At 38.0% G+C, this 16969-nt stretch overlaps 2 protein-coding genes across 2 annotated transcripts; one reads left to right on the forward strand and one right to left on the reverse strand.

Moving 5' to 3' along the window:
- The first annotated feature begins 4236 nt into the window (after nt 1–4236).
- LOC118592052 (olfactory receptor 56A3) lies at nt 4237–5184 on the forward strand. Its single transcript, XM_036200641.1, has one exon. It carries the CDS (start codon nt 4237–4239, stop codon nt 5182–5184), a length of 948 nt encoding a protein of 315 aa, XP_036056534.1.
- Nucleotides 5185–8877: 3693 nt separating this feature from the next.
- LOC118577008 (olfactory receptor 56A4-like) lies at nt 8878–10802 on the reverse strand. Its single transcript, XM_036177013.1, has 2 exons — nt 10554–10802; nt 8878–9567 (listed from the first exon to the last, which is right to left on the reverse strand). The coding sequence occupies exons 1-2, from the start codon at nt 10800–10802 to the stop codon at nt 8878–8880; spliced, it is 939 nt and encodes a 312-aa protein (XP_036032906.1).
- Nucleotides 10803–16969: the final 6167 nt, after the last annotated feature.

Raw genomic sequence — 16969 nt, forward strand, 5'->3', positions numbered from 1 at the left:
TAGGTCAATTGTCTCAAATTAAGGGCTTAGCAGGTATTCAGGAGGCCATGGGAGTATACAGTGGTTGACAACTAGTATTTGACAGGTCGATTCACCAGTTAAGTAACTCTCTGTTCAGGAGCCCCAGTAGGCAAAGTCCATGGGGTCACTGGCTGTGGAACCTGGTTGTTATCTGTTTGTAACTTTCTCATATGCCACCACTTAACTCTCTAAAAAAGAACAGCTATGAGGTTCTTTCCTCAGCCCATTGGTAGTGTGTTTTCCCTCTTTGGGCACACTTATAGTTGTGGATGGTCAGGAAGATGATTTCTGTTTAATCTGTATAATTCTGATGAATAAAAATAATATCAGAATATTTTTCTTTATTGACACAGGAAAGTAACAGTGTTCTCAGTCTCAAAGATACCTAATTTTAGACTTCAGAACAAATTCAAAATAGGGCCACTAAGCTGCCCCTGTAGAATATATACAAAGCCTAGTTCCCAGATGTTTATTGCTGAATCAAAGTCAGGCTGTTTACACGGGACATAACTGCCTACAGTAATTGACTGCACATACTCCTAGGGTCAGGGTTCAGCCAACTAACTGTTGCTATTCCTGAATTTCAATGTCATTTTCTGTCTGGGGATGTTTACCACTCACGCTACATGCTTGGCCAAGTGTTATTCACTGGCCAGTCAGGGTGACCTTCCTAGCCTGAGAGAAACTGTGTGACTCATCATGTGTTATAAGAATGGGTTGGATCCTGAAAATGTAACATTTGACAGGTTGACTCGCCAGATGAATAACTTTTGACTGTAAGAGAGAGAGAAGGAGGAATGAGAGAGTATGTGAGTATGAGTGTGGGTGTGTGGAAGGGAGCTATGAAAAGCTAGGGAGAGAACTGCTGTGAAAAAGATGATGTACAGAGGGTGAGAATAAATGTGTGTGGGTGTGTGCTGAGGAAGGGATATGAAGGAAGTATGTAAAGAGCAGGCAGTAGTGAGGGTGTGAGTGTATGTAGGTGTAGCTGAATGGGCAGAAAGAAAATGTAACATGTAATTGTCTGAAGTTGGTCAAAGGAGAAGAAATGTGAGAGTAAGACAAGAGAGTAAATGAGTTGAGAGAGTGAATGAGTTAAGGAATAAATGAATGATGTAGTAGTGTGTGAAGGAATGTAGCAGAGTAGAGAGAAGAAATATGTATAGAAGATAGATGTAGAAATATATAAAAAATATGTCAAGGAAAATGAAGCTTATAGAATAGAGATGTAACTTTGCAAAAGAGGTATGTGACTGTGTGGAGAATGTAACAATGTGGAGACAGATTTTCAGAGAAGAGATTTTTGAAGATGAAGTAAAAAAGAAAGTTAGCTTCAGAAACCATGTATGTTTCCTTATTTTCCCCTCAGATAGAAAAAGTCTAGCCCTTGCTGCCTTCATGGATTTTTTTTTTTGCATACCCTGGATGTGGCCTTGGAGTCAGTTCTCCAAAGGCCTCCAATATAAGTACTTGATTTATGCCTCAAATTCACAAGCAGATGTATTGAAATAGAAAAGAACAAGTGGAGATTTTAATGCCTGTGTGTGTCACAAAGAAAGCTCCTTAGTTACAAAGTCCAACTAGAAGGTACACTCTAAATAGGTTATCTTAAGGCCACCCTCCATTGCTCTCTATCATCCACTCCATTACACATAATTTAAAACTGCTGAAAAGAAGCTAAGATTGGGGTTGGGAGTATGGAATTAAGAAATGGAAAAATAAGTAGGGGGGAGTAGCTATGGAAGTAACAGTCATTTTTAATCAAACTTTTAGGTTTAGCACTTGAAACAAAGGAAAAACAATGAAAACCAATACAAAAAAATGGATGAAGGAAGAAATTGAGACTTATGAACAATAAGAAGGACAGGAGGAATCAAGATGCTAGAAAACTATCCTTAGAGTTGAGGCAAAGCATCATAGAAAAACCCAGATAAATGAGTAGAGAGGTAGGTAGATAGATAGAACATAGATAGACAGACAGACAGACAGACAGACAGATAGATAGATAGATAGATAGATATGCATTTATATGTGTATATGCATGTATGTGTGTATACGTCTGTGTATATTTGTTACCTTAGCACCACAGGAGACAGGAGTATTTATATTTCCATTGCCTTTGGTTCTAAAATAATTTAGACTTTTTTTTCTTCCACATTTGACCCCTACCACTGAAACTATAGGAAAAACACAGAATCTTCCCTAGGTAAAAGATAAATTATTAAACTTACCCAACCTACTTCAGAGTATTGTAAGCCATGAATGAAGTGATATGTTTAAAATTAATTTTGAATTCACCAAGGTTGTTCCTAATATACCTATTACTAAAACATTGTTACTAATATGCTTATTTATTATTATTATTATTATTATTATTATTATTGTCAAGGCTTTAAAAATGGGATATTTTTTAAATTTTCTCTATTCCCCTACACACTTTGTTAGAGAACTCTTTCTGGCAGGTCTGCCTGAAGAAACAAAGGTCAGAGAGGGTCCCTGGGATAGGAAGCCCATCCTCCCTCCACTGAGATGCTATCATTACTGATGGGGATGGTCTGGAAGGAGCCAGTAAAAAACTGGAATTACATTTGGAGAACAGAAGAGGCATCACGAGACACAAAGATTCAATATGAACCTCTTGAAAAAAATATGATTTTATCAGTGTGAAAATAGCACAGAGTTCTGGGTTTCCAGTTTCACTACAACTTTGATTCCTTTCCACTGTACCCCAACTTGAGAACTACTTATTTTCTAACATATTACACTTTAAATACTGTTAATTATATAATAAGTTAAGCCTGTTGGTTTGTTTATAAGGGTGTCTCTCTCTGTAGCCCAGGCTGGCCTTGAATAGGGGATCATTCCTACCCCAGCCTCCCTAGTGCTGGGAGGACAGTTGTGTGCCACTGCACCTGGCACTGTTGTAAGTTTCTAAGGTCAGGGAACCAAGTACATGATCACAGAATCACCTACACTTGTTAGAGACTGCTAGATCCTAGAAAGATTAGGTGCAACTGGCTGATTTGAGAGATCCTGAAACACCACAACTTGCCAAACTACAGGGCTCCTTGAGGTTCTTCACAGTTAGGGGAAGTGAGGATGCACATTAGAAACTTTCATGTCTGTAACGGTGCTGCTTCACATTATTTACAATTTATTTCTCCTGCTTCTCCCCACTGTGAGATTTAGCCCTCTCCAAATAATGTGTGTTCATTCTTGGAAGGCACCACTGTACCACCACCTCACTCTATGTGCCCATTCTTATCATGGCTCACTCATTTGTTATCACCATGATCCCACAGAGTAAACAGAGTTTTACTACCTTACAAGCATAGATAGTTTTGTTTCCCATTTTGTGACCTTACAGCTTAAGAGAATTCTAAGGGGAAACCCTAAATGAGAAGAGACGTGTAGCAATATGGGGAGTGAAAATATGTCTCAGAATCATTCAAGGTGGAAGTGAACATGAACAGGGATGGAAGGCTTTAACAAGTGAACTCCATCATTCTCACACCACTGCAATCAACTGTTCTCCTTTAGTCTAGATGGTAGGACTCCTAAAAGCATGATGATCTAAGAAAGAGAGTGGGGACCAATTATTCTATAAGATACATTCTCTCAGCAAGTAAAAATTATTTCTGAGACAAAAGAATTGACTACTTTCACTGTAGAGTAGATAAAATATATAACTTGTTAGAGACTGCTTAAATAAAAATAAAATTAAAGCAAAAATAAATACAATCTAAAAGCTAGAACGCTGTGGGAACCAGAGACATTTATCGGAGTCCTTTTTGATGCCAAGCTTTTGTTTCACTATAAAAGTTAAACTGAATGATAGTTTATGTGAGCATTAAAAAGAAAATGAGGAGAAGAAAATGTAAAAAATATGCAGTTTCACCTGCATGTGAAAATAATAGCCTAAGTATTTTTCTCAGTTTTAGTTTCTGTAAAGATATACCAACTCTTTTGAAGATAAAATCAAATGTATAGTTAAATCCTCTTACTTTGGTCCTCTGCACAGCTAAAGTGATAGTAGGATCCCAGAAACAAGGCACCAGACATAAACAGATAAACCCAGTTGACCTGGATAACCTGCTACAGTTGTGTCTAACTAAAGCGACTTGCTCTACCTTCATATATCTATACAGAACCTAATTCTTTAAATCCTAATTTTACAGCTCACTAAGAGAAAGCTGTAGGACTGTGTGACAAAATATGACAGCACACAAGAATGACACCATCTCTACTGGAGTTTCAGACTTCCTCCTAAATTGTTTTGTCAGGTCTCCCAGCTGGCAGCTCTGGCTCTCCCTGCCACTCAGCCTTCTCTTCCTCCTAGCCATGGGAGCTAATGCTATTCTTTTGATTACCATCCGCATGGAGGCCTCTCTGCATGAGCCTATGTATTACTTGCTCAGTCTCCTCTCCATGCTGGACATCGTACTCTGCCTCACAGTCATCCCCAAGGTACTAGCCATTTTCTGGTTTGATCTCAGGCCCATTAGCTTTCCTGCCTGTTTCCTCCAGATGTATATCATGAACAGCTTTCTCGCTATGGAATCTTGCACATTTATGATCATGGCCTTTGATCGCTATATAGCCATCTGTCACCCACTGAGATACCCATCTATCATCACTGACCAATTTGTAGTCAAGGCAGCCACATTTATTTTGGTCAGGAATTCCCTTATTCCTTTGCCCATCCCCATTCTTTCAGCACGACTTCATTACTGTTGGAGAAATGTCATTGAGAACTGCATCTGTGCCAACATGTCTGTCTCTCGACTCTCTTGTGATGATGTCACTGTCAATCGCCTTTATCAGTTTGCTGGAGGCTGGACTCTGCTGGGATCTGACCTCATCCTCATCTTCCTCTCCTATACCCTCATACTAAGAGCTGTGCTGAGACTCAAGGCAGAGGGTGCTGTTGCCAAAGCCCTGAGCACATGTGGTTCCCACTTCATCCTGATCTTATTCTTTAGCACCATTCTTTTGGTCTTTATCCTCACACATGTAGCTAAGAAGAAGGTCTCTTCTGATGTGCCTGTCTTGCTCAATGTCCTCCATCATGTCATCCCTGCAGCCCTTAATCCCATTGTTTATGGGGTGAGAACCCAGGAAATCAAGCAAGGAATCAAGAGACTATTGAAGAAGGGGTGGTAAACAGACCAACTGCATCCCTGCATTCCTAATGCATGATGACTTATTATGTTGATAGAAAATTGGCAGAAACACTAACTCAGAAAATTCCCATGAAGAAAGTAAGTCTAAAAAATGTTTCTGACTATACTCTTCCTTTAGAAAACACAATACCCCCTCTACAAAAATTCCATATCTCAGCCGGGTGTAGTGGTGCCTGCCTTTAATTCCAGCACTTACGAGGTAGAGGCAGGTAGACCTTTTTGAATGTTGGCCAGCTTAATCTACATAGTGAATTCCAGGACAGGCAGAATTACATAGTGAAGTTCCAGGACAGGCAGAATTACACAGTGAAATTCTTTCTCAAAAAAATAAAATAAAAATCAAACAAACAAAACATCCCATATCTCTGTGACTTTTTAATTTTTTCTAATATGTATTGGTCTATTTTGTCTAACATAGGAGAGTCCAAAATGGTGAATGCTACACTAAAAAAATAATCTCTAGCTACTTCTACATTGGCAATGTATTTTATTGGGACTGTAGACATTAGTGGCCTCAATTGAAGCTCATTATCATAGATAATATTAATCCAGTTGTACAGTGAGATTATGAACAGTACACAGTACTTTAAGGGTCAGCTTTTAATGATGCAATGTGGCTAGAGCCTAAAAGCAAGTCTTCTTCATTTATGTCCACTCAGCCAACATCTTTCTCCCATCTTCCTCTGTGTTTTCATGCAAAGCTTCTTTGTAGTTAGCTAATGCTCTCAAAGGCTAGAGTTCCTTGAAGAACTGATATGTGAAACAGTTCGTCTTCCTGGGTTTAGGAGGAGGAACATCACATCAAGCTTCTTTTTCTTTTCTCCTCACTTTTACTGTGCTTGGAACTTCATCTCTGGGGTTCACAAATACTACAGTCTATTACTAGTTATGCAGAACTTTTCCAATCAACTTTCTTTATTCATAAATCTTACTAGAGACTAGAAGTACAAAGATGTAAGGAAATTCACAATTATTGAGAAACTTAGATGATATTTGGGCAAAATACAAACCAATCTAGATCCCAGTAATATTGAAGATTATTGATCTGGATCCAAGGGATATTGAGAGGTCATTTTTCCTTCCTTCTACATATAAACAACTAGAAAAAACTAGTTATTCATACATGCAAGAAATAACTTGAAAAAGGAAAAAGAATCAAAGATGACTGAGCTTTGAGCTTTTCTTCTAGGTTTTGACCAACTATGAATAACATGTGGAGCTTGGAACAAATAAGGAGTGTCAGTCAGTTTCAGGATCTTCATTTGATGTGAGAGACACTAAATTAGCTGTTTCAAAACTGCATTTGTAGTCCTAAGAGTCTATAAAATGATTGAGGCATCATTCACACTGAAGAGCCTCCTCCACATTTCCCTTTGAGCAGAGGCTTGGGCACTTCCTGTGTTGTTTCCTCAATGACAACTAAAAAAGGAAATGGGAACATTTCCAGGTACAGATCAGATTCAAGTGTACTTAAGGAGTGCTTGTATATCCACATCATTCATGGACCCACTTGCCTCCAACTACTAAAAGCAAGCATATGTTCCTGCTTAACAGAAAAATCAAGCAGATATAGGTGAATGTTTCAGTTTCTGTTTGCTAAAAGCTTTGGTGTTATCCTTTTTTTATGATGATCATCCTGACTGAAGTGAGAAGGAATCTGAAAGAAAATCTAGTTTTGCTGTGAGGTGATAAGATGTTACTTTCATTTTGAGAATCTTTATTGGTATTGAGTTATAAATACGCTCAATTAAGACATTCTAATATAGTAAATTTGTAAGAGTGATAGTTTTGTTAGCTATAGTTGCCTTTGTAATAACAAAGAGTATATTGTATGAACAAGATTTTGACCCAATTTTAGGTGCAATTATGACTTATACTTAAAGAGACATAAAATACACTAACTGTACAGCAGCAATAATCCTGAAGACCACAGGAAAAATTTTAATATTGATTTGTTTTGTTGCTATATAAGATGTGGACAAAAATGACCAAACACATAAGGCTGTTCTTTATACAGACAATCAATTAATGAGATATTTCATAACAGGAGAAGTGGCCTAGATTTGGGGAATCATACATCACAAAAAAATACAATTGACAGCAAATGCTGGCATGGATGTGGGGAAGGGAAACCCTTAAACATTGTTGGTGGAATGGTAAACTAGAGCAGCTGCTTTGGAAATTAGTCTGGAGGTTCCACAAAAAAATAGAACTGCCATATGCTGCTCTATATCCAATAACCTTTTTCCAAGTATGTGTTCATACATTCATTTTTATTACTGCTCTAGTCACAAGTTAGTGAATCTAGTGTGATCCTGAAGACAACAGGAAAAAAGTTCAATATTGATTTGTTTAGTTACTATACAGGATGTGAACAAAATTGACTAAACACATAGGGAATTTTTCTATTTGTAGACTTACATAAATTTTTATTTGGAGGTTAGAAGGCAGGTTTTGTTTGATGTTGGTCATATGTACCAGAGTAGAAAGAGAAGATCACCAAGATGCTAAGCCTTCATTTTCCCAAGGAGCAAAGGGGTTCAGCCTTCTCAGAAAAGACTGACACCCAGCTAGCTCACTCCAGTTACTTTATTCAAGCATATACACGGTTAACTGGGGCTGGGAAAGGTTCCAGTTACCAAAGTTATCTTGCTCTTGCTACCCATGAGAGCAGACAACCCACACAAATCTCAGTCTCTTTTGACTATGGCAAGTCATAATCAAAAGTAAACTCCAGGTTTGCCAAGAGTGTCTTAGGACCAATGATGGTGCCGCTGCAAGCTCTCACATAGCACCAAGTGCAGATTCTCTAGAGAAACAACATTTCTTCAAGGTTTAAAAAGTCTCAGAACAATTTTTCAATGTCTACTGATTAACTCAAACATGACAAAGGCTTTGCTGAAACATTTCACTCAAAGTCAGACAAAGTCTTTACTATTCATTTCACTTAAAGCCAGATATAAGGGCTTTACTTTACATAACACTACAAGCAAGAGCATAGAGTTTGGGGGTTGATCAGAGTATTTTTTTATTAAAGTTGACATTATTTTTATCATTAGTCTAGCAACATGATCAGCTAAACACAGGATGAATCCTCAGCATTCAGAGACAAATATTTGTCTACTGAGGACTATACTATTAGACTCAAAAGCAAATATCTACTCAATTTATTGATTATCTGCACATCTTGTGACTAATAACTTCAATTTTCACTCATTCCCTTGGTCTCATCTGTTTATCAAACATTTAAACCTAAAATATTGAAATAAGTCCCCCCCCTGGTTTCCCTAACCCCTTAATATGCCCCATATCCTTTCAAACGTGTCCCTAAAGAACTATCATACAAAATATGAGAACCACGTAGAATGTAAAGATTGAAAAACACACAGAAGGTCATAAACTCATATTTAATGGCTGAGTTATTGGAGGACTATGATAAAAGACAGAATGAAGAACATAGTAGATGCTTAGAAGTTGATTTAGCATATATTCATAGAGGGGAGTGCAGGTAAACATTATAATAGTAATTCTGAAGTTGAAAGTTAAAGATGAAAGTAGCAGCAGCATAAACATCATATTTTGTCCATTGCAGTATCCACATCAGACCAACAATAAAATATGCCGTCTCACAATCACTTCCACAAAGTCCTTCTTTGGCTAATGTATCTCAGAACTAGTGCTTGAATAGTTTGATAATCCCCTGCTTAATTTCCTGAGTTCGTACTCCATACACAATAGGGTTAAGGGCAGGTGGGATGAGATGATGCAGAACATTAAGAAGAATGGGTACCTCTGAAGGTATCTTCTTTCCTGCCTTATTTGTGAAGATGAAGACCAGCAATAGTGTATAGAAGAATAGAATAAGGATGAGATGTGAACCACATGTACTCAAGGCCTTGGTGACTGCACCTCCCGACTGCTGACACATAACAACCCTCAAGATGAAGCAGTAAGATAGCAAGATGAGCACCAGATCAGAACCTAGTAGGCACCAAACACTCACAAACTGATAGAGCTTATTTAGGTGAATGTCCCCACAGGAGAGCTTTGCTACTGAAATATTGGCACATATACAGTTCTCCACCACATTGCTGGCACAGTAATTGAGTCTAGCAGCCAAAACTGGAGTGGGCAGTGTAGCTAGGAGATTGCGGAAAATGATAAAAATGGCTGCATTGATGACAAACTGGTCTGTGATGATGGATGGGTAGCGCAGGGGATGGCAGATGGCCACATAGCGATCGTATGCCATAAACAGAAAGGTAGACGATTCCATAGGAAGGAAGGTATTCATGATAAACATCTGCAGGAAGCAGCTCACAAAGCTGATGGGTTTCATGTTGAACCAGAAGATGAGCAGGACCTGCCAGAATTATTATCATTCTCATAAATTCTGTGTATTGTCATCCTAGAATACCTAGCTTTAGGAAATTCATCATATGTACAGTTAAAACCATCCAAATCCTAAAATCTACTGGGATGATATCCAAATTTGAAATATTTTCTATGTCCATGTTGATCTGAAGCAGTGGTTCTCAACCTCCCTAATGTTGTGACCCTTTAATACAGTTCTTCATGTTGTGGTGATCCCCAACCATAAAATTATTTTCATTGCTAATTCATAACTGTAATTTTGCTACTGTTATGAATCATAATGTAAATATCTTATAAGCTGGATATCTGATAAGCAACTCTTGTGAAAGGGTAATGCAATCCCCAAATGAATTGAGACCCACAGGTTGAGAACCACTGATCTACAGAATCTAGTTTATAGCTTTTCTCTAAGTCTAGAGACCAAGATTTTATTGTAAAAGCATTTGATATCCCTGTCTTCAGTTGATCTCCTTGGTTCTTAACCAATTCCAGTGGATTCTTATCCATCTAAGGATGTACATATCACAGGAGGCTCAAAGATGGCAAGTCCAGTGCTTACATTGGAACATTCTCCAATCCCTTCATACTTCAAATAATCTTTCCCAACATGTTTCCTATTGAAATATATAAACAAACAAATCCAACTAAATTCTTGTGAGCAAATTCTAGATCCCTTGGACATAGGAGTAGGAAATTTCAGAGTCAAGAAGAGTATCTTTCTAATTGAGGAGAAATTTGAAATTTGACATATCACTAACAGACATTAGGATAAGAGTCATCAGTTGAGAGACAATTAAAGATTCGAAAAATAGGCATTAAGAATAAGAGGAGACACAGCTTGCAATTGAGAGGGATCTGGTATGACAGTTGATTGACACATTGAGCATTTTTCTTCAGAAATGACAGGACACACACAAGCAAAACAAAGAATTATCTAGCTAGAGATGAAAAATTAATGGCCTGGGAAGCTCTGACCTTGGGGATGACTGTGAGGCAGAGGATGACATCAAGCACAGAGAGGATGGCAAGCAGATAGTACATGGGCTCATGCAGAGATGTCTCCTGATGGATGGTGAATAATAACACAAAGTTGGCCCCAAGAGCCAAAACCAGTAGAGGAGCCAAGATAACAGATAACCAATGCTGTGTGTCCTGCATTCCTGGAAAGCAGATCATCAGAAATTCTGTCACCTGAGTCCCTGTGTTGTTGGGAGATGGTACCATGATGGCAGGTAAGGCTGAAAATAGCTGAAAAGAAACAGGCAAGAATGCAAGGGTTCCACTGTATTATGAACAACATTAATGTATGTCTATTTTCATTCTAATTGGACCTCACAACTTCCTGCTGAAACAATTTCCATTAACACTCATAATTTCATATAAAAATAATAACTTCCTTCATATAAGTTCTAAGCACAGATAAGCTCCATAGTTTACACTCAGATGCAGCCACACTTAGAAGATATGTTTTGCTTTGTGTAAAACACATTGAGCTTCACATATATCATTTCTTTCCCTTAGAATATATCCTTTTGTCTCCAAATAATGACCTCCTTCTTGCCCCATTCTTACTTGTACCAAAAGCTCCACTTCTTGGAAAAGACATTTCTTGTTAATCATTTTAAACATCTCTCTTTTATTTTGCACCCTTGTGATCCTAAAATGGCCAGGTATGTTGTTAAATAAAATATTATCAAACTCCCCTAGTCATACTTTTATTTTTAATTTGTTTTGAAAAATGTTATAGGTAGAATCTTATCTTTTTATTATAGCACAAAGAAACACTAGCCAGCGGGTGGAAGATGGGCATTCAATAACCCAGATGTATAGGCCTGTTAGATTACTGAAAGCACCATGTCTTTGACAAACATATTGTTATTTACTATCTCCATATTTTTCTCTATAAAGACTACTGTAACTGCTGCTTAACACTCAGGAACAAAATGTGAAAGAAGCTGAGAGTAAAACATCATTTAATGATGAAACATACTTAGCTCCATGATAAAGAGACACAAGTTGGGACTGAGACGGAAGCCCCTTCCCTGCCTGCTACCTTTCATAGTACCAGAATGTGCTCTGCAGACTCTGCAAAGAAAAGAGGTCATGGTGAATGTTACAAACTATGATACCAACCTGACAAGCAAGATGTGACCACTTGTACAATAGTGGCATTACTGCTATGGGGATAACTCACCATCCTCTGCATTTGAGGCCCACTCCACAGTAGAGATCCATACCTGGCATTATAAACCCACTGAAAAGCCCATTATATGGGAGGCCATAGGATGAGGAGGGGACTTAATTCTGTTGTTTGAATAAACTGACATAGCACTGAGTTACCTTTTAAAATACATGTTTATACCCATAAACACCACTCTCTACCTTAATCAGAGAAACCCTTCTTTCTAATGAACTGTGATGGAAGAAGACACTTTCAGCTGCTTATGGTCCAGGAAATTAATGGTAGTTGGTTAGTGCTCAACCCTAAACAAGACTTTGATACCATCTCCTCCAAAGCTCAGGGAACATTGTACAAGAAGGTTCAGAAAGGTACAGGTATGAGCCAGAATATAGAAAGAAGGGCTGCTAAAGGACATCTGGGCAATACAAAGTCACTGTAAACACAGACTGTCAACAACTACAGATGACACACTGAATCTGCATAAGAAAGGGCCCATCACTAACTAGGTAAGGATGGAGCAGAGACCTAAGGGACCTTATCCCTAACTGCCAAACTATTTACTTTGGATTGATTGCAAGACAAGGAGAGTCCTTGCCTTCAGTTGTGGACCCACTGATGACTCCACTGAGTTCCAATGGACAGCCCCAACCCAGCAGTCACATAGATGGCCCTAATTAAATGTGCCACACAGCAAAACCAAAAGTAATAAATCTGGGGAATGGACAAATAGGGAAGAGAGGGGCTTGATATGCAGGAAGGTAGATAAAAGATGGAAAGAACAACCATAATGCAATATATGTATATTTATATAGTATATATAATTATCAAAGAACTAACTTAATAAAAATAATAGTAACTAGTGGTGAGAAAAATAAAATGACTGAAGAGTGAAAAATCCATATAAAAACACACCAACATTTTTGTGTATTTGGTAAGGACCAAAAACAATCTCTACATTTTTCTGGAAAAATATAGGTGAATATATAGGAAATAAGATTCTTAATATAAGAAATGACTAAAGGAATCACTAGTTTCTTCATTTTTCCTGAGAGGTGTTGTTAAACTGGGTAGCACTCTCCTCTGGAAAGGCAAACTCATCTCATATCTGGATTTTGGGAATGCTATTCGGGATGTTTATAATGTACAATCTAAAAATATTCCGTCAAGATTTAGAGATACTACATTTCTAATGCATACAACAGGATTCCAATAGCAGTTTTCTGATCAGTCTCAGATCAATTGGCTGCTTCTCTGATTATCTTAAGTCACATATGCACAGTTCTGACTGATCTCTAGCCTTCCAATATGAAAGTACCCACCCTGGCTTTGGGGAAATCTAGATTCCTTTTTCATAGTCTTATTTCTGTCTTGGATTTACATTTCTTAGCCACCTTTGTAGTTAGAGTTTTTTTGGTTCTGTCTGGCCCACAGTCAGGACAAATCTCTCTTACCTGCCAGTTGTTTAAACCTAACCAAGTAAACACATAGAGATTTATATTGTTTATAAACTGTATGGCCATGGCAGGCTTTTAGCTAGTTGTTTTTATATCTTAAATTAACCCATTTTTATTAATCTATAAGTTGTCACATGGCTCATGACTTATTGGTATCTTACATTTTGTTTTTCGTAGTAGGGGCTGGCAGTGTCTCTCTGTTTCAGCCTTTTATTTTTTAGAATATTTTTTAATTATATTTTTTGTCTGGCTATTGGCCAATCAGTGTTTTATTTATTAACCAATTAGAGCAACACATTTAACATACACAACATCTCACAACACACCTTTTTTAATAGTATCAATGCACATAAAGACAGAAGACAAGATGGGTTTTTTTCTTTCTTTGTTTCTGTCAGTGAGCAAGAATACAGACATGCCCTATGAACTCCGCTGATTGACACCCTGGCCTGCTTAAGTTCTTCTGACACCAATTATCATTAGGGTCTTCATATACTAATGTTCACAGAATGTAATAACATCCTGAAATAAATAACAGAGTCAAAGAACAAACTTCAATGATCACTTAACTTGGTTTTCTGATGCACAATACTGAAGTACTTACTAAGTTTTCTCTGAAGAACAAATTTGACTACTCCATGGTGTGAGGACAATGTGTGGTGCCTCAACTTCTCACTAGCCCTGTGATTGTGACTTTGGGGTCTGGATGATTCTATATGAATTATAAATAAATAAATAAATAATGAATGAATGAATGGATGGATGGATGAATAAATGAATGAATAAATAAATGAATGAATGAATAAATAAATAAATAAATGAATGAATGAATGAATAAATAAATAAATAAATAAATAAATAAATGTGATAGTCATTCTCCAGTGGGTGAAAAGACACAGGTTTGGGAATGTTTCTCCTATGGGATCCCGCTTCTCTGAATATACACAGACACACCCAGTGTAAATAATAATAATAATAATATAATAATAGATTTCTGCTTTAAACTCACGTATGGTCTCTCTGGAGATGACTAGATACTACATAAGCTGCTGTGTATTGCTCCCAATGGGACAGAGAAAGTGCATGGATGATTTTTTTAATTATTTTATTTTTAATTATGTGTATGTGGGGGGGTAGGTATTTGCACAAGAGTTCTATACCCACACAGGCCAGAAGTGAGTTACAGGGGGCTAAAAGCCACCTGACATGAGTGATGGAACCAAACTCATGCCCTCAGCAAGAGCAGTGTGTGTCTTTAACAGCTGAGCCATTCTCCAGCCTCAGTGACTAGGGAACTCCAAGGAAAATCTACATTGAGAGTCTTTCTCACTCCTTTTAGAATAACCATCACCAAGGAAAAAGTAGGAAATGATGGTAATGATGCCAGGTAGCAGGGAATATTGTTGTTGGGAATATAAACTCCTCCTGCATTATGGAAATTGGCACAATGGTTCTTAAAAGAATTAAAAATACAACTGCCATATGATCTATCTCTGTCACTTCTGGGTCTATATGCTTAGGAGAAGGCAAGAATCAGGAATGAGAACAGTAGTTTGCCTGGTATGTAAAACAAAAAAAGTCTTGTTGGGAGCTAAAATAGTTGAGGCAGGATTAAGGTAAATCTGATGTTATTGATCGCATGCAGACATTTGAGAAGAGACAGTAGTTTACTTCCCTAATGAGTTAATTAAGGGTCCTCCTCTCTACTCATAGTTGTTGTGGTAAGTGAATCTCACATGGAAATGATCATCTGTAAACAGTGACATGTGGCTTTTATTTAGGGGAATCATGGCAGAATTAGTGATTCAGGCTGCTATGTAGTCCCTCACCATTGCAGCAGGTGTCCTTTTGCAGCTAACTGTCTACTGGTGCTGCTGCCCCAGGAGGGTCACTCACTGGTCCTGTGCCTTCCACACAGGGATGCTGAGCATTTGGGGAGTAGCTGCCAGACAAGCAAATGAAGAGATCTGAAGCGAACCTTATTACGGCTGCTTTCCTACTACTCCATGCTGCCTCTGAGAAACACACTACAGAGTCTGCTATACATATGTGAAGTGTAGCAGATGCTTGGTCTGTAGAAAACAGATAAAAGTGACAGAGGATGCAAGAGAGTTAGTAATCTGTGTCCCAGGCATTTAATGGGCATGAAGTGACAGTAATTGAGGAGAAGAAAATGTGATTTCATCTTGGACTGTGATTTCATGGAACATATAACAGTCAAAATAGGATGAAAATGTTTAGGAGAATGAAACATAGCTTTTGGTTGAGGTAAGAATATATGCATTGTTACTAAAATGAGATCAATGCAGCTGAATTTCTGATTGGAAATAACAGCACCATAAAGCTTAAGGCACAATCACATTAAAACTCTTCAAAGTGCATGTATGTGACCTCTTCCATGAGATACGTTCTATCGATAAAATACATGTCATTTTAAGGGCCTGGGGGAGGATCTGGTGTGGTCTCAATCATACAGATAGCATAGAGGTCATAGGCTATCAACCACCTCTGGTCCTGTTTGTAAGGTTCTTGGGGGGGGGGGGGAGCGCAGGTGTGGCCTGACTCTACAGACAGCACAGAGATCATCAGACTACTAGGCTATCAACCACCTCTGACCCTGTTTGTCAGAGTCAGGGGATTGATCATACAGATAGCACAGAGGTTACCAGGCTATTAACCTCATACAATCCCAGCCTTTTGGATGAAAAACGGGTTATATATCTCTTTCTTTGAAGAGACAACCCTGAGTGTTTAACACCCTGGTTTTCCTAGTGCTTGTCTGTGAGGACAAGGACTTTGTGCCCTCTACACCAATGGTGAAGGAGAGGCTGTACATTTAAATACAAAGAGAAACAGAGGGCGGAGGCTTAAAGAACTTCCCAAAAGCACCCTAAATTTTGTGGAATAGGAGAAGCCAGTGAGATGACTCAGTCAGTAAAGGTGCTTGCCATGAGAGCTTAGCAAAATGAATTATGTTCCAATAACCCACATAAATATGGAAGGAGATAAGTGACTCCACAGAGTTGTCTGGTCCACACAAATGGCAAATAAATCACACATTCCCAAATAAATCACACAGAGAGGCTTTTTCTTACTTATGAATGCCCAGCCTTAGCTTGACTTAGTTTCTAGCCAGCTTTTCTTAATTTAACTTATCCTCTCTACCTTTTGCCTCTGGACTTTTCCTTTTCTCTTACTTCTGTAAATCTTACTCTTTCTTGGTGACTTGCTGTGTAGCTGGTGACTGGCCCCTGGAATCCTCCTCCTCTGGCTGCTAGATCTTAGATCTCTCCTCCAAGTTTTCTCCCTCTATATATTCTCTCTGCCTATCCTTTCTCCTGCCTTGCTATTGGCCAGTTCTTTATTAGACCATCAGGTGTGTTACACAGGCACAGTAACACAGATTCACAGAGTTAAACAAATGCAACATAAGTAAAAGTAACACACCTTAAAACAATATTCTACTACATTATATTATAATATGGACTCCCATTCTATTATACATATGCATACACAGATACACACACATACACATACACTGGTATAGATAGATAGATAGATAGATAGATAGATAGATAGATAGATAGATGATAGATAGATATAGATATAAATATATATATATATATATATATATCATTCTATTGCATTCCACACTTTATTAATATATCCTAGAAGCATTTGCTTCTTTTATGTCTTTTATGTTTTGTTAATCTACTTTACACAGTAGGAAATACAAAAGTGGATGAAACTCATGC

Source organism: Onychomys torridus, chromosome 1 (genome assembly GCF_903995425.1).
Source record: "Onychomys torridus chromosome 1, mOncTor1.1, whole genome shotgun sequence".
Taxonomy (NCBI): Eukaryota; Metazoa; Chordata; class Mammalia; order Rodentia; family Cricetidae; genus Onychomys; species Onychomys torridus.

What these genes read in the sequence shown, in the direction of transcription:
- LOC118592052 (XM_036200641.1), top strand. Translation starts at nt 4,237, where the DNA reads ATGACAGCACACAAGAATGACACCATCTCTACTGGAGTTTCAGACTTC.
- LOC118577008 (XM_036177013.1), bottom strand. Translation starts at nt 10,802, where the DNA reads ATGGTACCATCTCCCAACAACACAGGGACTCAGGTGACAGAATTTCTG. An exon ending in GCCTCACAGTCATCCCCAAG is followed by an intron (nt 9,568 to 10,553) that starts GTCAGAGCTTCC and finishes TAATTCTGGCAG; the next exon opens with GTCCTGCTCATCTTCTGGTT.